The 25,833-nt window shown below is 45.2% G+C and overlaps 1 protein-coding gene across 2 annotated transcripts in view; it reads left to right on the top strand.

The window, feature by feature from the left end:
* The first annotated feature begins 2,274 nt into the window (after nt 1-2,274).
* The window catches only part of ARHGAP45 (Rho GTPase activating protein 45), a 92,207-nt gene continuing 68,648 nt past the window's right edge, over nt 2,275-25,833 (top strand). Inside the window, exons 1-2 of one of the 2 annotated variants that reach the window (XM_044269427.1) lie at nt 2,275-2,542; nt 6,960-7,260. In XM_044269427.1, coding sequence (XP_044125362.1) covers nt 2,459-2,542; nt 6,960-7,260 — 385 coding nt within the window. In that variant the 5' untranslated portion in view covers nt 2,275-2,458. The remainder of the gene's footprint in view (nt 2,543-6,959; nt 7,261-25,833) is intronic. The other variant, XM_044269434.1, reaches the window with a different exon arrangement.

Below are 25,833 nucleotides of genomic sequence, written 5' to 3'. Positions count from 1 at the left end.
CATGTTAAAGGTAAAGGCTATAAGACCATCTCCAAGCAACTAGATGTTCCTGTGAGTACAGTTGCACATATTATTCATAAGTTTAAGATCCATGGGACTGTAGCCAACCTCCCTGGACGTGGCCGCAGGAGGAAAATTGATGACAAATCTAAGAGACGGATAATCCGAATGGTAACAAAAGAGCCTAGAAAGACTTCTAAAGAGATTCAAGGTGAACTTCATGCTCAAGGAACATCAGTGTCAGATCGCACCATCCGTCGTTGTTTGAGCCAAAGTGGACTACATGGGAGACGACCAAGGAGGACACCATTGTTGAAAACGAATCATAAAAAAGCAAGACTGGAATATGCCAAACTACATGTTGACAAGCCACAAAGCTTCTGGGAGAATGTCCTGTGGACAGATGAGACAAAAATCGAAGTTTTTGCCAAGGCACATCAGCTGTATGTTCACAGACGAAAAAATGAAGCATATCAAGAAAAGAACACTGTCCCTACTGTGAAACATGGAGGAGGCTCTGTTATGTTCTGGGGCTGCTTTGCTGCGTCTGGCACAGGGTGTCTTGAATCTGTGCAGGGTACAATGAAATCTCAAGACTATCAAGGAATTCTAGAGAGAAATGTACTAGCCAGTGTCAGAAAGCTTGGTCTCAGTCGCAGGTCATGGGTCTTGCAACAGGACAATGACCCAAAACACACCGCTAAAAACACCCAAGAATGGCTAAGAGGAAAAAATTGGACTATTCTAAAGTGGCCTTCTATGAGCCCTGACCTCAATCCTATTGAGCATCTTTGGAAGGAGCTGAAACATGCAGTCTGGAAAAGGCACCCTTCAAACCGGACACAACTGGAGCAGTTTGCTCATGAGGAGTGGGCCAAAATACCTGCTGAGAGGTGCAGATGTCTCATTGACAGTTACAGGAAGCGTTTGATTGCAGTGATTGCCTCAAAAGGTTGCGCAACAAAATATTAAGTTAGGGGTACCATCATTTTTGTCCATGCCTGTTTCATGAGTTTATTTTTTTACATAATTCTGTTGAAGCATGGTTGAAAAACAATGTCTGACTTTCATTGGTTAACATTTATAGAATTTTAATTTATTATTACTTTTGTCAGATTAAAGTTATTTCTGTGACCATTGTGACTTTTTCTTTCATTGACCAAAGGGTACCAACAATTTTGTCCACGTCTGTACATCCCCTTTAAGGCGGCTTTACATTGCTACATGGAACAGATGATTGTTGGGAAGGAAGCGTTCCTTCCCAACAATTGGCTGTTTGTCGGTGAAGAAGAAAACTTCATTTACATGTGGTGACCCTCTCCTTGGCATGGGAAGGATCGCCTTTTCCCATAGTGTGCAAGCACGGACACCACTGCTGGATTCCAGGATGGTCGTGACCATAGAAATAAGCAGAAGACACTGGTATTATAGAAAGTGTATGCAAGTTACACCTCTGGCTGGACAGAAGGGGTTAGGTTAAGAATTTGGTATGGAGGAGGGGGGGGTTCAGTTTTAATTTTTGCCTTATGCAGCACGAAGGTTTGAGCGAAAGGGGGCCCAAGCTGAAGTCTTGCACCAGGGCCCATGAGCCTTTAGCTACTCCCCTGGAAATAAGCAGTGTATAATCTGATGGAAATATGAATGTAACCAGCAAAGGAGGCAATATGGACAATGACAATACATTAGAAAGTGTCTTGTATTAACTTTCTCTACCTGATAAATGCCATTTGCTGAAGTTAGACAACCTCTTTAGGTACTAACATCTGTACATCTGACGCAGTGGGTCATTGTTTTGGTGTCTACTCATTGATATCGTCAAGTAGGCCTTGCTAGGTGTGGCTTTGCACAGTAGCTGTTGAGGCCTCTCAGGCACTGGGCCAATGATTATCCTGGAGAGCTCTTGCTTTCGAATAAGATTGATACATGGAGACAATCCATGATGAACTGGTATTATAGAAGCAAAAAAAAAATATAAGTGTGTACCTATAATGTTTGTCCTTCCTGCTAACTACAACTACCCATCTGGTCATGCTTCCCTCTTTGGTTTGTGTTGTTTTTTTTTTTTCTGATGTTCTGTAACTCCACATAACCTCTCCCTATAACTTCCTCTATTGTTCCAGTGTCACAGAGTCTTTACATAGAGACACGTGACATACATACAAAGCTTTGGGAGGGGACAGGATGCTGCTGTGGTTCCAGCACTTACAGGGTTAACGCCCTTTACCTCTTCCTGTCTGTCAGTTTTGGGACTACAATCGTCCAATCAGGAAACGCCTCACCATCACATGGCACATGACAGTAGTTGTGTTGGGCACACAGCACCAGCTTTCTGAGTACCCCTAGAATCTGCCACCCCCCAGGTGGGGTCGCGGGGGCGAAAGTAACATCAGAACGGCAAAGGTGCCTAACAGTGGTAGCATCACCATTTACTCAAGGGCCGAGGCGACCTATACTCAGGATGTTTTCAAGGAAGAAGCGGGAGCTGATGAAAACTCCGTCCTTATCAAAGAAAAGCAGAGCAGGAAGCCCAGCACCACAAAGCGTGAGTCTCCCCGCACCCTACACTCTCCATACTGGCTGCTAACTAACAGCTTGTTTCATTATACCTACCATACCGGCCAAGGCTATATTTTCTATATACCTCATAGTCTACGTTTTTATTTCTGTGCAAAGAAACTATCATTTTCTAACAGCCAGAATGTCCCTTTGCACATACTACTGCTTGGCTATACACTGTACCGTACGTGCTTGATCACACTTGCTTCATTTCAGTGACTGTTTCTGGACAGGACAATGCATTTCAGTTCAATGTCTGCAATTACGTATAACTATCATTAACATCCTGTCTTGTCACATGCCGGTATACATTTCATTATTATGTGTAGATAAACATTTCTAAAATACATAGGATCCTGGAAATAGTTGCTGAAATTAGTCAGTTGCTATTACTGTGTCAGCAGAAAAGGACCTATTGTTTTTTAATCACACTGTTATGTTAAATGTATTTATAATTTTTTTTTTTTGGGTGAGTTTATTTTTTTATTTTTTTTATTTTTTACATGATTAGCTATATTTTGAAATGTATGCAATCCTGCAGTTTTCACACTGGTCACTAGGCCAAAAATATGTTAAAGGGGTTTTCTAAGACTTCGGTATCTGATTAGTGGGGGTCCGCAACCCCCGCTGATCAGCTGTTTGAGAATGCATCAGTGCTCGCAATGGCACTGCAGCCTTCTTGCAGCTCACCAAGCACAGCGCCGTACATTGTGTAGTGGCTGTGCTTGGTATTGCACTCTGTCCCATTTACTTCAATGGGGCTGAGCAGCGTTTAGGCCATGTGACTGATTAACATATAGTCATATCGCCTAGGTTAAGCTGGGAGAAGGCTGCAGTGCTACCGCGAGCACCAGTGCCTTTCCAACAGTTCAATGGCCGGGGTAATGGGTGTTGGACCTATGTCGATCAGGTACAGATGATCTATCCATTGGATAGGTCATCAATATAAAAGTCTTGGAAAACCCCTTTAAGACTGCCTGTCTTTTCGGAGCAGCTACATAGGACATAACACAATGGACAAGAGGGAGAGAGTTTTCTAGGCATGCTCTGTGACTTGTTTAGAGATCAGGATGCCTATGATATTACTATCATATCACAAGATGTGATATCACCTATTGTGAATGGTGGATTCTGTCTTATCTATATAGAGGTGTTACTTGTCATTGTAATTCTGTCTGTGGTGATAATGATAATAGCTACTGAAAAGTTACCTGTACAGAACAGGAAATCATGAACTATTAAACCTAGTTGTCAGTGTGAAAACTGCAGGATTATATACATTTTTTAAATATAGATAGTGACTCGGAATAATAAAAAATAAAAAAATATCGAAAAATTAAGCCTAGTCGCCAGTGTGAAAACAACAGGATTATATATATATATATTTTTTAATATAAATAGTGACTTGGAATAATAATTTAAAAAAAACATACCCAAAAACACATTCCCTTTTAGGTTCACACCACCGGTGTATATTTCCATTGTTCTGTGTTAGGAAATGCCAGATTTGGCAAATAACTGACACGAATGGAGCTGAACAGACTCCATTAACTACAATCCTGTTTTTTTTCTGTGACGCAGGGTCTGAACAGAGCCTCCAACGCAGATGTGAACAAGCCCTAAGCTGGCCATACACATGCAGTATAAGTTAGCTGAAATGGCAGATTTCAACCATTTCGCCCAGTCATCAACTTCCTTTTTTCCCAAATGCTCTGTCTAGTGAATATTGTCTGCTCAAAAAGGGATTGGTCACATTGTTATTTTTTCACCCAGCTATCGGCTGAGTAAATGGGCACAATCATTCAATCACAGCCAATCATTTGCCAATTCGTGCAAGCGCATTCTTTTTCCCACAACTATGGTCCACATTTACTAAAGTGAGTGCACCAAGATTGTGCTGTAAATTGTGGTGTCCATAGTGCCAATACATGGTACAATTCAGCTGGAGAAATTGTCTGTGCCTTGGCTGACAGGGAAGTGGGACTTTTTGGGAAAGGCAAAGTTGCCTGATTTGGAACATTCAGCACCAAATCTGCTCCACAATTCTGGCATAAATTGCTGTCTCAAACAAAGCCATAAAGTTGGCAAAAATGTCGAGCCATGCGCCAGATTTATCATCCATCCTTAGCCACTGTGATATATCTAGTTTGTGTTTAGACAGCCTGTCTAAGGGCTCTTTCACATGAGCGGATGCCATGCGGGTAATCCGCTGCGTGAATGACAGCCAAGCCCCGTTCCGGACAGCAGAGACACGGATCATTAACATGATTGATAATGCTCCGTGCCTCTCTGTGATCTCTTTACTACAAAATCATAGAGAGATAAAGTTGTCACCGTGATTTTGTAGTAAAAAGATCACAGAGAGGCACAGAGCATTACCAATCATGTTACTGCTCTATGTCTCTGCTGTCCAGAACAGGGCTTGGCTCTCTTTCACGCAGTGGATTACCTGCACAGCATCCACTCATGTTAAAGAGCCCTAAGGCTAGGAAGGAACACCCTGCTGGATCTCTAGTGCTAGTCTCAAACTAGCCTAAGCTTATGCCATCTACAGGATTAGTTAATCTATCTCTGTGCTCCTGATCTGCCTGTTTAGATTGTCGTGTGGATGGTTTGATGGTTTGTTTGGCCAGCTTTAACCACTGAAAATGTTACGAATGGATAGTGTTTGATCACCTCCACAGTATGAGGACCAGCGATGGCTGCTGCTATCACACGTCCTCATACAGCTGCACTGTTTCTGGGCAGCAGATCATGCTGTGTGAACAATGATTTAGGTGTCTGCATGAAGGATTATTTTACCTGATAAATGAGCGTTTCACTTGTTCATTGGGTGATTGGCTGCAGCGTTCACCCAATGCTTCTCTAATGAGTGTGGAGCTCCTGACTCACCCCTTTCATCCTCTGTCTGGGGTGTGTCAGGAGCTCCCCACACTCATTAGACTGTCGGCCTAAAAGGGGTTCTCTGTGAATGATTTAAAATGGCCGCCACCAATATGTCCTATCTAGAATATGGACACACTGCACTACACACTGGCACTGGGATACAGTACATGTTGGTGAGTTTTCCTGTCAGGCTGTTCAGCCATGATAGTATATCGTAGGCAGAATCACATCATTACCATCTATTGTAGAGCAGACGGCTCTGCAAGTAGTTGCAACCAGTCCTGCTCACATACTAGGACAGGTTTCTGGCAGCCATTTTAAATCACTCCCAGAGAACCCTTTAATGTCATGCATTTTCTGATTGAATATAAGGGTGCCTTCACATGCTGCAGATTTTGTTGCAGAATTTTACGCGACTGAAAACCAGTTCCATTCATTTAAAGAGGACCTTTCACCAATTATGACAATGTGAACTAACTATACAGACATGGAGAGCGGTGCCCGGGGATCTCACTGCACTTACTATTATTCCTGGGCGCCTCTCTGTTCTCCTGCTATGCCCTCCGGTATCTCCGCTCACAAAGTTATGGTAGGCGGAGTCTGCCCTTGTTCTGCTGTAGCGCTGGCCAATCGCATTGCAGAGCTCACAGTCTGGGAGAAAATAACCTACCGAAAATAACCTGCGATTGGCCAGCGCTAGAGCAGAACAAGGGCAGACTCCGCCTACCATAACTTAGTGACTGAAATCTCCGCCTACTATAACTTAGTGGCCGGAGATACCGGAGGGCATAGCAGGAGAACGGAGCGGCGCCCAGGGATAATAGTAAGTGCAGTGAGATCCCCGGGCGCTGCTCTCCATGTCTGTATACTTAGTTCACAGTGTCATAATCGGTGAAAGGTCCTCTTTAAGGCTACTTTCACACTAGCGTTAATATTTTCCGGTATTAAGATCCGTCATAGGGTCTCAATACCGGGAAAAAAGCTTCTGTTTTGTCCCCATTCATTGTCAATAGGGACAAAACGTAACTGAACAAAAAGGAATGCTACAAAATGCATTCCGTTCCGTTCTCCTACCGTAGAGCAAACCGGAGCAAACTGCGGTTTGCTTTCCGTCCTGGGATGCGGAGCAAAACGGATTTCTCATGACCCACAATGCAGCTCAGGATCCGCTTTCTCTGACACAATCTGACACAATAGAAAACGGATGCGTCCCCCATTGACTTTCAGTGGAGTTCATGACAGATCCGTCCTGGCTATAGAAGACATAATACAACCGGATCCGTTCTGAACAGATGCAGATAGTTGTATTATCAGTAACGGAAGCGTTTTTGCTGAACCCTGCCGGATCCAGCAAAAACGCTAGTGTGAAAGTAGCCTTAATTGGGTAGTAAGCGCATGGATTTCTGCAAGCCCCCTTCAGGTGAATGGAGCTCATTTTCAGTCGAGGAACATTCTGCAACAAAAGTGTGAAGGCACCTTAAGCAGCATTGCTTTATTCTGCCTTCTCGTCCATCTAGGAGGCTCCACGAAAAGATGTAATTGATTCCTCTATTGAAGGAGCCAGTAACCCTCCACTCAGCAGCCCTCTCCCAACTGGAACCCTAAAGAGGCCCACAAGTTTAAGTCGTCATGCTAGTGCTGCAGGAATCCCCTTTTCTTCTCCAAGAGGCAAAGCCTGTAAACCAGCAGGAGCCCCAAGCCCTCCTGAAAGTGGAGAAGGATTCTTCATTGAAGTAGAGGATATCTCACAGCTTCTTGGAGATGTAGCAAGGTTTGCTGAGAGGCTTGAAAAGCTACGGGATGTGGTACTGACAGACGGTAAGTTGTGGGTGACTGTATAAGCATCACTTTTGACAAGGGTAAAATAGAAAGAAAAGAGTCTTGGGGAAAAAGTACACCTATGAGATTGTTTTTCTGAGGTTGATCATTATAGGTTATTAGTGAATGGTAGGGAGGTTAAGTGAGGGTCACCGTGCATAGCAATCTCCCTTTACTTACTCTTCCAGACTCACCCCTAACCTAGCCTACATCATAATAATGTGCCAACATTTGATAATAATGTGACATCTATGAAAACATGCTTTTTACATATGAATAATCCAGGCAGTAGCGCTGGTAACTACATATCCCAGAATTCCTTGCCTACGCCGCATGTAGGGAGATGTGGCCAGATGATAACTCACGAATGGTTGCTGCAGATATAGGTCGCACAGAAGAGTCCGTTGGCCATTCCCTATGCAAAGACTGTAATCCAAGCTTCAGCCCACGGCAGGCAAGGGCAGAGCCTGCCATCTACAGGAAGCACCCAGAAGGAGATTCAGTGACAACAGCAGAACACATAATGTGGCAAAGATGTGCGGTTGTCACTTAGTCTTAATCTTGTGGCAGTGCAAGAGTTTGGGCACATTCTGCCTGGTATGAACAGATCTACAAAAGACAGCAGTGACCTCACATTATTTAGGTTTTAAATGCAGGGTTAGGACAAGGGGTTGGCAGGATGGGCAGACATGATAGTAGAGCTCATGCATTGCTAGTGTCGATCATATTTTAATATCTGACTGTCTATTCAAAGACATAACTGTGAAGCAGAGAATGGAATGGAATGGAATCAATTCATGGCAGCTCTGTTCCTTAAAGGGGTACGTGGCTATATCCAGAACTCCCATAGAGATGGAATGGAGTGGCAATGTTTATGCTGCTCCTTTAACATCAGGTGGCTCCATGGGGTACGGGGTACCCGTTCTCGTGATCGGTGGGGTCCCAGCAGTAGAAACCCCACCAATCTAATAGATATACCTCTATCCACAGACTAGGAAATCACAACCAGAACATCCCTTTAAGAATACTGTTGCTTGCACTGATTGGAGCATTTTTGCTGCCACTGAAGGGGGCATGGTGGCTTGCAGTAATTGGGGCACTGTGGGTGATACTCACTAGACTGGACTTGGTACCAATGGACATACCGTGACTGCTTTTCATGGAGGAGCACAAAGAGCTGCACTTACTGGCATGGTGTTGGCGTGCTCCTATCATGAGAACACGTTGGCATAGCACAGCTATTTCAGCTTTGCTATTGGCACTGTTATGGGGTCACTATGGCAAGCTTTTTTTTGTGGACATATGCTAAGGTTCCTTCACTGTTATGGAAGCACTGGTGGGACATTAGGATATGTGGCTAGAACGTGAGGTAATTGTGGCTTACATTATAAGGGACACCATGGCACCTTGGGTGCAAAACCTGCTTGTCTAGTGCCTGCTCAACAGACTGTGTCTAATGAAAAGACTAACAGGGAAGCTGCTCATTATTTCACAGTGGTTTATGTCCATCCGTCCTGACAGAGACTGAATGATTGTCTGATTTTATAGGTTTAAGTTCATGCTCTATGTAAATAAAGGCACCTTTCAGCATGTTTGCCCATGGCAGGGACTACCAGAATGAGGGACACGTTCGTTCAGGTGTAGAGCATTTATACTGGTTCATTGAAGAAAGTGGATGCACCATATTCCCCTTGGCACGTCTTGCTGACAGACTCCCTTTTAAAGGGTTTTTCAGTTATTTTACATTATTCCCTATCCTCTGGTTAACTATTTGATTGGCGGGTGTCTTATCCCTAGGAACCCCACAGATCACAACACCAGGGGCCTCTTTCCCCGCAGGGCCCCACCGAAATGAACGGAGCAGCAGATTAGGCATACGCTCCATTTATCTCTATGGGATAGACAGTCTAAGGCTGAGTTCACACGGGCGAGATTTCTGCGCGGGTGCAATGCAGTAGGTGAACGCATTGCACCTGCACTGAATCCTGACCCATTCATTTCAATGGGGCTGTGTACATGAGCATTTTTTTTCATGCATCACTTCTGCAATGCTTTAAAATCGCAGCATGTTCTATATTCTGCGTTTTTCACGCAGCCCTGGCCCCATAGAAGTGAATGGGGCTGCGTTAATAACGCATTGCATCTGCAAGCAAGTGCGGGTGCGATGCGTTTTACACTGATGGTTGCTAAGAGATGTTGTTTGTAAACCTTCAGTTTTTTATCACGCGCGTGAAAAAAGCATCAAAACGCATTGCACCCGCGCGGAAAAAACTGAACAACTAAACGCAATTGCAGCCAAAACTGACTGAACTTGCATGCAAAATGGTGCGAGTTTAACTGAACGCATCCGGACCAAATCTGTCACGCTCGCCTAAAGATGCCGGAGACAGCTGAGAATGGATCTTGGCCATTTCCGACAGGTCCCATAGAGATAAATGGTGATAAATGGAGCCTACCCGACCTGCCGTTGATTTAATTTCAGTATGTGGGTGAACCCTTCTCATGATTGGTGGGGAATGCCAATGGTAGGAATATTTATCCCTTATTCTTTGGATGGCTAAGCACTTGGTTTTATACACTTGTGGCAATGGGAATGAATTAAACACTTGAATTCAGTGATGAAAGGGGTTTCCCGAGATTCAGATATGATGATGACCTATCCTCTGGATAGGACTTTAATATCAGATTGGCCGGGGTCCATCGAGAGGCGCAACCTCTTCCTAGGCCAATGGCGTCACGTTTATTGGTCCTAGACCCAGCACAAGTGAATGAGACTGATCTGCAGTACCAAGCACAGCCACTATCCAATGGATGGCGCTGTGCTTTGTTAGCCGTGGTGCTCACGGGAGTAACACAGCCTCCGCAAGCAGGTGATCAGCGGGGGTATTGATAGGTCATCAGTATCTCAATCTTGGAAAACCCTGTGAAAGTGTCTATAATATGTATATATTTATATTAAAGGTCTGTAGATCATGGACACGCGTGACTTATCCGTTGATGAAATCTTTAATAAAAATAGAGTGCAATGTATATTAAATGCATATTAATTCCCATACAACTAGTTTTAAAATCCACAATACATATAGATTTACAGCAGATTCTCACAGCTTCCTTTTCACATTTTGTCTGCAGTGTGTGAACGCAGCGTTAAAGAGGAATTGTTATCTCTCCTGACATGTTTGTATTAGTAATTACTTTTATTCCCCATGAAGTAACAATTGTGAAGCATCTTTTATTAGAACTATGGGGGTCATTTATCAAACTGGTGTAAAGTAGAACTGGCTTAGTTGCCCATAGCAACCAATCAGATTCCTCCTTCCATTTTCCAAAGGAGCTGTCCATATTGAAAGGTGGAATCTGATTGGTTGCCATGGGCAACTAAGCTGGTTTTACTTTACACGGTTTCTATATTATACTTATAAATTGACAACTAGGTGTTACCAATTGTGTTCCCACTCACTGACATTATCCACCGAGTGCTGACAGTTGCATTTGTCAAGTGTATTCATAAATAATGAGAAGAAGTAACAGAGGAATGGTAGAGCACAGAGTATAAGGAAATATGCTGCAGAATGGTTATGTTATGGGGCAGCAAGTATTTACTAAAACAGACATTACTGGGGAGGTGACAGTCATCTTTCAAGTTATTTATTAAAAATAACTAGCAGTAACAGACTAGAGAGAGGCAGACTGTTACAGTCTTCATCACAGCGGACTTTACCACCAAGCAAACCAAGCTAATACTTGAGGCCCCAGAGATTAGCGGACCTCCTGCTGGCCACAAGCGGTTGGCTGGAAAAAAAAATGACTGGAGGGACAAGAGGCCACCTGTGTAACTGGTCTAGGGGTAAGAGGGGCCTTCCCATCTGTAGAGAAGTAGCAGAAGCGCCCATGCACAAGCACAAGGGGTGGAGCTTAGTGTGTTGACCAGATGGAACCATAGCAGTTTCATGGGGGCAGAGCTTAATGGTTGTGACACAGTGAGAGGTTTGGTCTGGGAAACAGGTATTTTCCTCCCAGCATATGCTGCTGGGCTGATTTACAGCCACCGGATTTTAAATGTCGGTCCGTGTTTTGGCAGCACCTGGCTGTCCTTAAATAGGCAGCTGGGCTCAGAAGCCATGTCTCTGTGTTGGGATCTGGGAGCCTTGTGTCTGGATGAAGGCTTGCTACCTGTTTTGCGTGAAACCAGGTTTGCAAGGACTCTAAAGCAGAATTCCTGCATGGTGTGAATTATCACCAACACCGCAAGGTGAATTTTTGTTTGAATATGACTGCTTGTTTTGTCACTTGCCTAAAGTGTGAATAAAACACTGAACTGTTTGATCCAAAGAACTTGTTGTTGCCTCTATACTGCGTCTGCTAATCCTATCTACTAGAGTGAGTCTCCACCTCTGGTGGAGGATGCGGGCAAGAGCAGTGAGGCTGGCGTAAACACCGATATTTTTGGTTTCTGCATTTTTCAGGCACGGTTGTATGTCGTACATTAAACCAGCTGTATTACAACCAGTGCCCCACGACAATATAGAGGCTGTTGTGAAGGCCCTCATGGAGGCAAAACTGCAGCAACGCGAGGCTAATAAGCAGCAGCAGGAGACTATTCAGTTGCTGCTACAACACGTGTTTGCTTTGCAGACAGCGGGAGCAACCCTGAGCGTCCATGCCCGAAAAGCAGTCTGTGCCGCAATTCCTAACATGACCCCCGCAGATGACATCAAAAACTACCTAGCAATGTACGAGAAAGTGGCCATCAGGGAAAAGCTACCCCGTGACCAGTGGGCTGAGGTTGTCGCTCCATTCCTGGCATCCGATTCCCAGCGGATGTATTTCGACTTGGCGGACGATCAAGCGGCCGACTGCCAAAAAGTAAAGGGCGAGATTCTGGCAAGACTGGGGTGAATGTCTGGGCCCAGCGGGTACATCAGTGGGGGTTTAAGCTGGCTGAGCCTACTAGGACCCAGTATTATGACTTACTCCACCTCTTGCAAAAGTGGCTACAGCCTGATGTGCTGAGTCCCCGGCTATGCTGGATAGACTATTAGCCGATATGTTCTGGAGGGCTTTGCCATACCTTCTCCAGCACTAGATCAGTCAGGTGTCTCCTGGCAATGCCCTTAAGGTGGTGGACCTGGTGGAACGCTATGAAGCTACCAGGAATCTAAAGGAGGGTTCTGTCAGGAGGGGGGTCAGCAAACCCCAGAAATCTCCACCCCAGGCCCGGAGATTTGAGCCGATAAAACCCGCCCGGGATATACCCACGGCGGACCTAGCTTCAGTTGTCTGCTGGCGGTGTTAGGAGCCTGGCCATGTAAGTGCTGACTGTCCCCATTGGGTTGAGCCCATGGACACTAACCATGGCTACCGTCAGTCGCTATATGCCAGGAGGCTGTGTGCAACAGGTACCCCAGAGTCTCTAGATCACTTGTGCCAGGTGGAAGTGGGAGACACTCCAGCGGAGGCTCTGCTAGACTCCGGGAGTCTGGTGACCTTAGTAAGGGCTACCCTGGTGTGGTCCACTGAGTATACTGTCCGGAAAGTCGAGGTGATGTGCATCCATGGAGACTTAAAAGACTATCCCACCGCACTGGTGTCTCTAATCATGGTTGCCGGTACATGGACCCACGAGGTGGCTGTCGCCACAAATCTACATTATGAGCTTATAATAGGGGGAGGCTTCCCGGCACTGTGGCCTGCTATGAGAGTGACTGATACCCATGAGATAGGGGTAACCCTAGCAGAGTGGCCCGACTCAGGGGGAGACAAGAACCTTGGGAACCTGAGACCGAAGGGCCAGCAGTAGGGGTGACCGCCACTTCGGTGGCAGAGGGGGAGACAACCCCGCTAAATGTGATGGTGTGAGACTTGGAGGACTTGCTGCCGGGTCCTGAATTGGCAGACCTCAATGTCTCCAGGGATAATTTTCGTACTGCCCAACGTCGAGACCCAACCCTATCCCGCACCTGGTAAAATGTGTTAATAGTGGTGAACCACAACAACCTGGGGCAGAGTCAGTTTTTCCCCGTTTTGTGGTTCATCAGGATATGTTGTATCGGGTAAACCAACTATGGGGTTAGCCTATTGAACAGTTGGTGGTCCCCAAGGCTTATAGCAAGCTTGTGTTAGATCTAGCCCACCAACATGTTCTCGGGGGTCATCTGGGGCTGCAGAAAACTCAGGATCGTATTCTACAGCGGTTTTACTGGCCCAGCAAATTCAAAAAAGTGAAAGAGTTTTGTATGTCTTGCCCGACCTGCCAGATAACTCAAAGCACAAATCGGACAGCTCACGATCCTCCAATTACGCTGCACGGAAAGGGGCAACCCCCATCAAATAAGAATAATCCCAGCAGACGTGTTGATTTCTCAATCCATGATATTTTTTTTATTCCATATATTTTTATATTCCATATAGTAAAGTCAGTTTACAGGACACGTCCAGCCTTCCACGGGCATGAAGTTGAGGAAGGCTAGACGGGCCGAAACGCGTCCTGTAAACTGACTTTACTATATGGAATAAAAAGAATATCATGGATTGAAAAATCAACACGTCTGCTGGGATTATTCTTCAAACTGCCAGATAACTAGCCCCCAGCCACATTTCCGTAGTCCCCTAATACCTCTCCCGTTTATCGAAGTACCATTTGACAGAATAGCTATGGACCTCATAGGCTCAGTACCGAAATCCGCCAGAGGGCAGCAACACATCTTAGTCATTCTAGACTACGCCACTCGGTACCCGGAGGAGGTGCCACTGCGACATACCTCGGCCAAACTCATAGCTAACGAATTAATGGAGCTGTTTTCCCAAGAAGGACTACCTAAAGAGGTTTTGACCAACCAAGGGACCCCTTTTATGTCCAAGGTGATGAGGGAACTCTGTAAGTTGCTGCACATAAAACAACTATGGACGTCCGTCTACCAGACCGTCCGTTTGCAGATGGTAAAATGGTTCAACCAAACATTAAAAAATATGTTGAAAAAGGTAGTGTCTAAAGATGGGAAGGACTGGGACCTCCTTCTGCCCTATCTCATGTTCGCAGTAGGAGAGGTACCCCATGCCTCTACTGGGTTCTCGCCCTTCGAACCCTCGCGGTCTCTTGGACGTGGCCAAAGAGGAGTGGGAACAACAACCGACTCCACATAAAAGTGTCATTGAGTACGTTACTTAGATGCAAGATCGGATAGAGACAGTGTTGCCTCTCGTTAGGCCAGCCAGGACGGCGAAAGCCGGAGCAGGTTTACCATGTGAATTTACTCAAACCATGGAAAGATAGGGAAACCTGTACAGAAGACAGCCGGTGGACAGGTTTTCTAGGAAAAGAGGTACTGGCCCCTCTGTCTGATGCAAGAGAAGCGGCTGCCACAGTAAAAATTGCTGACAGCCTCTCCTCTAAACAGACTCAAGAGGCCAGGGAGATCGTTAGTTGGAACACGGATGTTTTCTTGGACCTCCCTGGACACGCTTCCATAATTCAACATGACATTGTCACTGAGCCTCAGGCAAAAGTCTGATTAAAACCATACCGGGTACCCGAGGCTCGGCGACAAGCCATATTGGAGGAGGTGCAGCTAATGTTTCAGCTAGACGTCATTGAGGAGTCAAAAAGTGAGTGGGCCAGTCCTATAGTATTAATATCCAAGACAGGCGGGACGTTGATGTTTTGTAACGACTTTCGAAAACTTAACAAGGTTTCCAAATTCGATGCGTATCCCATGCCCCGGGTGGATGAGCTCATCGAGAGGTTAGGACAAGCCCTGTATTTTTCTGTTTTGGACCTCACGAAAGGGTGCTAGCAGGTGCCCTTAACGGAGGCTGCCAAAGAGAAAACTGCCTTTATCATGCCTGAGGGGCTGTATAAATATAAGGTCTTACCCTTTGGTCTGCATGGTGCCCCCGTCACTTTTCAGCGACTAATGGACAAAGTGCTTCCACATCGTCAGTACGCTTCGGTTTACCTGGATGATATTGTCATCCACAGTACCGACTGGGAAAGTCACCTACCCAAAGTGCAGGCTGTAGTGGACTCCCTTCGGAAAGCTGGCCTAACCACTGACCCCAAAAAATGGACGATAGAGTTAGAAGAGACTAAGTACCTGGGGTATGTCATTGGGTGCGGGGTCATCAAACCCTAAGTGAACAAAATAGAGGCGATACAGAATTGGCCCCGACATGTCACCACTAGGCAAAAAAAAGTCATTTCTGGGAATGGTGGGCTATTACATGAGGTTTGTTCCCAAGTCCATGATGGTTTGCCGGGATGATCGGGCGGAAGTCGGCCCTGTGTGGGTCCCCGATATTGGTGACGGCCGACTTCAAAAGGGAGTTTATAATACAGACCGATGCCTCCAAAGTAGGCCTCGGTGCTGTACTGTCTCAGGAAGTCAGCGGGGAGAAGCATCCCGTTGTCTTCCTCAGCCGTAGGCTCACCCCAGCCGAAACCCGGTATAGTATAGTGGGGAGTGAGTGCCTGGCTATCAAGTGGGCACTAGAATCTCTCTGCTATTATTTATTAGGGAGAAAATTCCGCCTGGTGACTGCCTGGGTCACCCGATGGCTTCTCTCCCTACAAAACTTTAAGTTTTCGGTGGAACACAGGGCAGACCGGTTACAGGGAAAAGCGAATGCCCTGTCCTGGGTACACTGTCTGGCGTGTGTTCACCCCCTCAGGGTTGAACAAAGGGAGGGGGGGGGGGGTGGTATGTGACACAGTGAGAGGTTTGGCCTGGGAAAACAGGTATTTTTCTCCCTGTATGTGCTGCTGGGCTGATTTACAGCCATGTGAGGTCAAATACCGGACCGGATTTTAAATGCCGGTCTGGGTTTTGGCAGCACCTGGCTGTCCTTAAATAGGCAGCTGGGCTCAGAAGCCATGTCTCTGTGTTGGGATCTGGGAGCATTGTGTCTGGATGAAGGCTTGCTACCTGTTTGGCGTGAAAACAGGTTGGTGCTGCTATGAGCAAGGACTCTCTTAGGCAGAATTGCCCCATGGTGTGAATTATCACCAACACCGCAAGGTGACTTTTTGTTTGAATATGACTGCTTGTTTTGTCACTTGCCTAAAGTGTGAATAAAACACTGAACTGTTTGATCCAAAAAACTTGTTGTTGCCTCTATACTGCATCCGCTAATCCTGTCTACCAGATTGAGTCCCCACATGGTGCAACAGGGGCTCTCAGACATAACTTTATTTGGGGCCAAAGAAACGTCACTCAGGTCTGAAAGTCCACAAAAATGTCTGCTCCTATGATTGCTACCTTATGTGTGACTGACATTGCCAGCTCTTTTAGTAAGCGTTCCTTTAATTAAATGTTTCAAATTGTGTAAGTATAAGTCTACAACATACATGTGGTACTGCATGCTGTGTCTGTTGACTACTGGATGGTCTATCTAATAGGACCACACACAGAGTGCGCTGGAAGTAGGCAGCAGCATGAGTCTGGAAGGTGAAGACATACTCTGAGATGGGCAGGTTTGTTACACATGGTAGAAGGGGGGCAGCTTCCTGAGGAAGACAGATTCTCATCTGACTCGTTTCCTGTTTACTCAGTTTTCAACTGACTGGGGAAGAGAGCAATTCTTTAGGTTTGTTGCAGTGGATAAGACATTATTGAGGTTTTTTTGTGTGGTTTACCAGTTTTTGAAGGGTTAATGGTTGCATGTGAGTGCTCATAATAAATCACATGCCTTTCCATGACCCAGTATTATAATATGAGAAACTGCAGGATGTTTTCAGGTTTTTGCTATATTGTTACTTAAAAGTGCAAAAGACTTTGGTGTTGCATGCTCCTTACTCAAAATGTTCTTGCAGGGCCAGGCACACAGAACAGGTACTATTAGTGTTGGAACAGTGTTGGCTCTGTACTTACGTTGCTCGACTTACTCTCCTACTTGGTCACAACACACCATGCGAAAGTTACAGGACCCTGACACCAACACTGTACTCATGACTGAGAAGAATATGGCTGATGCTCTCTGTAAATATTTTGAGTCAATATAATATGCCCCATCGATGGATATGAATGCCGTTCATATTCTCCCAGGATCACTTTCCATGTCTGGCCTAGCACATGAACAGCGTGAGACCTTGGAACAAGGTACAACAGAAAAGGTTAGACAAGCTATTAGGTCTTCCCCGAATAACAAGACCCCAGGCTCCAGTGGGTTTTCTAATGAGTATTACTTGGATAGCTTGAACAGAAGAAAGATAGGATCTGGTGGTGGCTCTGCTATAGATGATGACCCGGGCTTAGATGTAGGCATTATTGGTTAAAAATGCAACATGTTTCGGTGTTGAACTGATCCCTTCCTGGCATATAAGGATTTAACAATGCTGCCGGATTTTGCAGGTGTTTATGCAATACTACTCCTTAAAGAGATTGGCCACCTTTGGTGGGTTTTGTCAAACCCTGTCCTCCTGGGCAGACCTGTAAAAGTAGGCATACTTATCTGCCCCGTGGGCTTTTCTGACTCAGTCAGATTCCCCACTGTCAACATCCACTTTGACACAGCTACAGCCAATTTCTGGTTGCAGCAGTTACTTGCTCCTCTTGCATCACGTAACTAATTGACATGACTAAGGGGAGGAGGTCACAGCTCACAGCGGCGGCCAGCAATTGGCTGCAGCAGTATCAAACCAGATGGTGACAGCAGGGGCCCCAAGTAAAGCAGTCAAGGCTAGGGTGCCCAAAAAAAACAGGACCCAGTTCCGGGGAGCAGGTAAGTATACTTCCCTTTACAGGTCTGCCCTTCAAAGGTTGCCAACTCATTTAAGCCTGGAGAGATTTGATTCTATACCAGTCCTGCCGCCCAATCGCACTCTTAAATCAGCATTATAAGCATTTATTCAAGATTATGGCAACCTACTTAATATCAAAAAGTTTTTTCAAATATGGAAAAGTTTCATAGCCATTCTTCCTGACCACATCTATTATATAAAGCTGAGTGTATGCATGTCCGCTAAAGGAATCCACACCGTCGCATTTACAAGCACAAAATTTGGCACACATGTACATCAGGTGTCCGGAAAGGTTTTAGTCCGGGTCTCAGCTCTCTAGTACAGTCCTGATCAAAAGTTTAAGACCACTTGAAAAATGGCAAAAAATCATATTTAGCATGGCTGGATCTTAACAAGGTTCCAAGTAGAGCTTCAACATGCAACAAGAAGAAATGGGAGTGAGACAAAACATTTTTTGAGCATTCAATTTAATGAAAACAACGAATAAACTGAAGCAGGATGTTTTTCAGCTGATCAAAAGTTTAGGACCACATGCCTTTAAAAGGCCAAATCTGTGCAAAGATGTGCATTCATTGTCATTTTCTGTCAGGTAGTCACACGTTGTGATGGCAAAAAAACTCTCCCTTTTTTGAACGTGGTCGGGTTGTTGAACTGCATAAGCAGGGTCTCTCACACCGCGCCATCGCTGCTGAGGTGGGATGCAGTAAGACAGTCATTTGGAATTTCTTAAATTCTTAAAGAGGACCTTTCATCAGAATTAAACTTCTAAAGTAACTATACAGGAGTGTAGAGCGGCGCCCAGGGACCCCCCTGCACTTACTGGTATACCTGGGTTCCGCTCCGTTCTCTGGTAATTGCCTCCGGTATCTTTACAGTTAGGCTCCACCCAGGGGAACCTGCCATCGGCTCATTCTCCAATGCTGCAGCGCTGGCCAATCACAGCGCTCAGCTCATAGCTTGAGAGAGAGCTGAGCGCTGTGATTGGCCAGCGCTGCAGCATGGGAGAAGGAGGCGCCGGCAGGTTCCCCTGGGTGGAGCCTAACTGTAAAGATACCGGAGGCAATTACCGAAGAACGGAGTAGCGCCCAGGTATACCAGTAAGTGCAGGGGGGTCCCTGGGCGCCGCTCTACATGCCGGTATAGTTACTTTAGAAGTTAAATTCTGATGAAAGGTCCTCTTTAAATGATCCTGAGGGTTATGGAACAAAAATGTCAAGTTGAAGACCCCAAAAAATGTCATCAGCACTGAGCCGGAGGATCCAATTGGCTGTCCGTCAAGACCCTGGACGATCCTCCACCCAAATTAAGGCCCTTACTGGTGCTGACTGAAGCCCCATAACCATCAGACGGCATCTGAGACTGAATGGCTTCAAAAACAAAAAACTTCTTCAAAGACCTCGTCTCCTTGAACGCCACAGAACTGCTCGTTTGGACTTTGTAAGAGAGCACCAAACATGGGACATTCAAAGGTGGAAGAAAGTTTTATTCTCTGATGAGAAAAAATGTAACCTTGATGGTCCTGATGGTTTCCAACGTTACTAGCATGACAAGCAAATCCCACCTGAGATGTTTTCTATGTGCCACAGTGGAGGGGGCGCCATAATGGTCTGGGGTGCTTTTTCCTTCAGTGGAACAATGGAGCTTCAAGAAGTGCAGGGGCGTCAAATGGCCGCTGGCTATGTCCAGATGTTGCAGAGAGCATTCCTCATGACTGAGGGCCCTCATCTTTGTGGTAACGACTGGGTTTTTTAACAGGACAACGCTACAGTACACAATGCCCACAGGACAAGGGACTTCTTCCAGGAGAATAACATCACTCTTTTGGCCCATCCTGCGTGTTCCCCTGATCTAAATCCAATTGAGAACCTTTGGGGATGGATGGCAAGGGAAGTTTACAAAAATGGACAACAGTTCCAGACAGTAGATGGCCTTCGTGCGGCCGTCTTAACCACTTGGAGAAATGTTCCCACTCACCTCATGGAAACGCTTGCATCAAGCATGCCGAAACAAATTTTTGAAGTCATAAACAATAACGGCGGAGCTACTCATTACTGAGTTCATGTTTGGAGGTTGGATTTCTGTTTTGGGTGGGTTTAGTTTTTTTTTGAGGTGTGGTCCTAAACTTTTGATCGGCTGAAAAACAGCCTGTTTCAGTTTATTCGTTGTTTCCATTAATTTGAATGCTCAAAAAATGTTTTGTCTCACTCACATTTCTTCTTGTTGCATGGTGAAGCTCTACTTGGAACCATTTTTCAAGTGGTCTTAAACTTTTGATCAGGACTGTATGTACCATTCCTGAGATATAAAAAAAAAAATGCAAATATAGCACCGTCACATGACCTACATCTGCCAATAGAAGCCTGCAGGTCTTTCTCCTCATATCCCAACTGCCTTACACACGGTCACATGACCCTTATCAGCCAATAATAGCTTGCAGACCCTTAGTCTCCACATACACACACTTTTACACGAGGTTTCCATAACAACCTAGCCATTTTTCTTCACTGTTGTAGGTTAGTGTCACGGCTTGGTGGTAGTCTGCCATGACACTTTCGTCGCACATGATGGTTGCCGGTGGCAACGTGTTGTTTGTTATGCATGCGTATGCACTTCCTCTTTAAGGCTGTTTCCCTTCCCATTTCTGGTGTGTATGGGGTTAAGGTGTGTGCAAGGTGGAGCTGAGTCTGGCCTCTTGGCTCTTATTGCGCTGAGCTGTGAGCCTGAGGTCAGATTGTCTTCAGTGTCTTAAGGAGCTGGTGCTTTTCCATGTGCCCAGTCCTTGAGGGCCACCTTATGGGACATCAATGTCACCTGATGTTACCCCTTTGTGTCAGTTGAAGTTACCCTACCTCACTTGTATGTTTGGTGTGGGTCTGGTTTGGTGTTTTATGTCTTGCCTGTTTGGTGTTTCAGGTCAGCATGGATGCCAGACATATCCTTTGTATGTCCTCTCCTCCGGAAGGGGGTCCCTGGAGTTCCCCAGAGGGGGGACTACAAGAAGCTCCGCCTGGTGCCGCCATGGTTCATGCCTCATGGTCGTCCAAGTTGTTTCTACTGGATTCTGTGTTTGGTGTTTGTGCTGGGTCCTGCCTGGTGTGTGTGTTTGGGCCTATGCGCATTTCCAGTATGCAGTGGTAGTGGTGTGGACGTCTCGAGTTTCTGTTACAGCTGTGTCAGGTAGGTGTCCATAGTTCTGTTGACAGTGGTGTTTTCTGCCTCTGGACACTTACCTCTCGTGTCGTCCACTGCTGGCTGCTTTCTTCCCCTTTGTTACTAGACATGTTGGAGACTCCAGTTCCTCCGTGTTGTGGAGGAATTGGTTGTCTCCACCTTCTGACGCCATATTGCAGGGACCGTTGGGGTCAGTAGGGCCCAGGTTCAAGAGTATGAGCCCCCCTACCATCCAGGGTGGCTCAAACAGTCAGGAGGTCAGGGATAGGATTTAGGGATGCTTAGTTGTTACCAGCTCCCTTTTGCCTGTTTCCAGGCCTTGCTGCTACCTTATATTTACACCTCATTGTACGGTGGGGTTTCCCCCACTCCCCACCGTGACAGTCAGCTTTAAAGGGGCAGGGCGCTGTGGATGACACTATTAAGGGAGCAGAGTGCTGTGGAGGTCGCAGTTAAGGGGGCAGGCTGCTGTAGAGGTCACAGTTGAGGGGATGGTCCACTATGGAGGTCAGTGTTAAGGGGCAGATTGCTATAGAGGCCACTGTTAAGGGGGTGAGGTTTTGTGGAAATCCCTGTTAAGGAGATGGGGTACTGTTGAGGTCACTAATAAAGGGGTGGCAGCCGTGGAGGTCACTGTTAAAGGGGAGAGCGCTGTGGATGTTACTGTTAAGTGGGAACGCTGCTGTGGAGGCCACTATTAAAGGGGCAACAGGGTACTGTGAGGTCACTGTTAAGGCAGCAGGGTACTGTGAGGTCATTCATAAGGGAGTGGGGTACAGTGGAGGTCATTGTTATGGGAGCGGGGTACTGTGGCAGTCACTGGTAAAGGGGAAGTCGCTGTGGAGGTCTCTGTTAAGGGGCCCGGGAATGGTGGAGGTCACAGTTAAGGAGACTGTAACCTATGGTTAGTGTTAAGGGGCAGGTGCTGTAGAGGTCATTGTTAAGGGAGCGGACCCTGTGGAGGTCACTGTCAAGGGGGTAGGGTGCTGTGGAACTCACTGTTAATGGGGCAGGCTGCTGTGAAGGTCAAAGTTAAGGGGGTTGGCTAATGTAGAGGTCCCATTTTAAGGAGGTGGGGCACTGTGGGGGGGTATGTTTTAAATGGTGAGGGGCTGTGAAGGTCACTTTTAAGGGGGCGGGGTACTGTAGATGTCACTGTTTTAGGGGATACTGTCTATCTTTTAACGACACACAGAATCCTTAAATGAAATAGATGAAATATACCCTTGTGCAGCCGGGTCCTTCTGCTAGTTCAGAATAAAGACAAAGATCACTTCAAAAAAACTACTTGGTACCTGGATTGTGAAATACAGGGTGACTCTCCGATTTCAGTCACATTAGAAATTAGAAAGCGCCATTTATGGAAACAGCAGCCTTGGACTTATGGACTCTCCTCCTTCCTTCCCCTACTTCCCTTTTCACATTTTTTTTTTTTTTTGTAACATTGCTTGTTCTCTGTAATAATGTGAACAAACGGGACAGTGTTGTCTGATGTGTTGGATCACTGTGTTGTCTGAGCCTCTGGTTACCTGTGCCATTTTCCTTAGGTTTCATGGCCTGTGCTGTCATGTTACCTTTGCTTTTATCCATGACAGCTTTTAACATATTTCTTTCCCAAGACAGCTTACTTAAAGGGGTTTTCTGACTTTTTTATATTGATGACATATCCTCAGGATATACAGTTGCAAGAAAGGTATGTGAACCCTTTGGAATTATATGGATTTCTGCACAAATTGGTCATAAAATGTGATCTGATCTTCATCTAAGTCACAACAATAGACAATCACAGTCTGCTTAAACTAATAACACACAAAGAATTAAATGTTACCATGTTTTTATTGAACACACCATGTAAATATTCACAGTGCAGGTGGAAAAAGTATGTGAACCCTTGGATTTAATAACTGGTTGAACCTCCTTTGGCAGCAATAACTTCACCCAAACGTGTCCTGTAGTTGCAGATCAGACGTGCACAACGGTCAGGAGTAATTCTTGACCATTCCTCTTTACAGAACTGTTTCAGTTCAGCAATATTCTTGGGATGTCTGGTGTGAATCGCTTTCTTGAGGTCATGCCACAGCATCTCAATCAGGTTGAGGTCAGGACTCTGACTGGGCCACTCCAGAAGGCGTATTTTCTTGTCTTTAAGCCATTCTGTTGTTAATTTACTTCTATGCTTTGGGTCGTTGTCCTGTTGCAACATCCATCTTCTGTTAAGCTTAAGCTGGTGGACAGATGGCTTTAAAGAGGACCTTTCACTACAATAAAAAATCTAAACTAAGCATACAGACATGGAGAGCGGTGCCCAGGGATCTCCCTGCACTTACTATTATCCCTGGGGGCCGCTCCGTTCTCCCGGTATAGGCTCCGGTATCTTCTGATTTTCGGCTCAACTGGGAGGAGCCTGCCGGCTTAGTTTAGATTTTTTATTGTAGTGAAAGGTCCTCTTTAAAGCCATCTGTCCACCAGCTGAAGCTTAACAGAAGATGGATGTTGCAACAGGACAACGACCCAAAGCATAGAAGTAAATCAACAACAGAATGGCTTAAAGACAAGAAAATACGCCTTCTGGAGTGGCCCAGTCAGAGTCCTGACCTCAACCTGATTGAGATGCTGTGGCATGACCTCAAGAAAGCCATTCACACCAGACATCCCAAGAATATTGCTCAACTGAAACAGTTCTGTAAAGAGGAAAGAATTACTCCTGACCGTTGTGCACGTCTGATCTGCAACTACAGGAAACGTTTGGTTGAAGTTATTGCCGCCAAAGAAGATTCAACCAGTTATTAAATCCAAGGGTTCACATACTTGTTCCACCTGCACTGTGAATATTTACATGGTGTGTTCAATAAAAACATGGTAACATTTAATTCTTTGTGTGTTATTAGTTTAAGCAGACTGTGATTGTCTATTGTTGTGACTTAGATGAAGATCAGATGACATTTTATGACCAATTTGTGCAGAAATCTGTATCATTCCAAAGGGTTCACCTACTTATTCTTGCAACTGTAACTAAGTAGACAGTGGCTCTACTGATCTGAGAAATAATTGTTCGGTGCACTCCCCACGACACATCCAATGTCGGTAAGGAAAAAAAAAGAAGATAATTGGGGGGCACTCAGCTATTTAGCACTGCAAGGAATAATACATGATCAGTAGATACAAAGAATATAGGATTTATTAAAAAAAACACTATAACTGCAAGTAACAATATACAAGATATAGAAGTCCAGCTGGTCACCCTAGTGGTCGGCTGAATCAAACCGACATTAATCATATATCATTGGGTGGAATGTACATGAATCTCAATCCATTGTAATATAGTTGATCAACTAAGATGTATTGGTAAAATTTATGAAAAATCTTGCCAAGAAATCTTGCAAAAAAAAAAAAGGAAATATTAAAAATATATAAATACGATGTAAATACTGTTAAAAATATAACATAGCTCCGTTGTAATTTCCTAATTGTTCAGTGCAGTATTCCTATATATATTGGATTCGCTAGCATAACAGATTGTAATGGATAGAGGACTGGTACAGTGACTATTTAGAATGTCAAATCATATTATTATATAGTTCTATATTGGTAATACGTTGTATTGACTGAATGCTAGTGACCATCTATAGTTGCCTTTTTTAGTTATATTAAAAGGGACAACAATGTCTGTTGGACAGTGAACATTAGTGAGGATCCTCTTTGTGTATCTCATTGATACTCAGATCAATGTATTAATATCTTGCCTTAATAGAAGATCTCTTATCAATTGTAGCTTTAAAAACAATCGACAGTACGTTACCAATCCTGTGGAGGACTGCTTCTATCTCCAATCTGCAACTTTGTTGCTAGACTGGCTGTGTATTTGCTGCTTTGTGGGCTGACTTACCACGTGGCGTCCCACGTGGACGAGAGTTGTAGCTCTGTTCAGTCGTGGAAGGCTGGTTTGTGAGTAATAGGTGTTAGGGTGTCGATTGGTTCCCGTACAGCAGAATAATTAGTAGGAGGTTGTCTGTCTTGCCAAATATGGAAGTTCTGATCTGTTGTAGTTACTGCTATTTCATTGCTGACACTTTCACCAAATGCGTTTCGGAGCTATGTGCTCCTTCTTCAGTGGCCTTCAAGCCACTGTATCCTCAAAGCTTACCAAGCACATTGATGTACATTGTATAGCATCTGTGTTTGCTATCGCAGCTCATCCATATTCACTTGAATGGGACAGAGCTGCGCCTATGCCACATGACCGATGAAAGTGACGTCACTGGCTTAGGGTAAGCTGCGAGAATGCTGCGGGGCTCCTTCTGAAATAGTTGATTGGTTGGGGACCCGGGTGTCAGACCACCACCAATCAGATACTGATCTCCTTATTGTCTTTTTGATGGTTTAGTTTGAAACAAATTGTTGGAAAAATTGAAATAATACATTGGAAACATGGCGTAGCCGGCATTTATATTCAGTCCCCCTGAGTCAATACTTTTTAGGACCACCTCTTGCTGAAGTTATAGCTACAGATCTGTTGGAGTATGTCTCTACCAGCTTAGTGCCCCACTAGAGGCTGACATTGTTGCCCATTCTCCTCTGCAAATTAGCACAAGCTCAGTCAGATTGGATAGAGAGTGTCTGTGAACAGCAATTTTCAAGTCTTGCCGAAGATTCACACTAGGACTTAG

Source organism: Bufo gargarizans, chromosome 1, assembly GCF_014858855.1.
Source record: "Bufo gargarizans isolate SCDJY-AF-19 chromosome 1, ASM1485885v1, whole genome shotgun sequence".
Classification (NCBI taxonomy): domain Eukaryota; kingdom Metazoa; phylum Chordata; class Amphibia; order Anura; family Bufonidae; genus Bufo; species Bufo gargarizans.
Note: the sequence above shows the minus strand (reverse complement) of the source record. Positions and strands in the feature narration are given on the sequence as shown.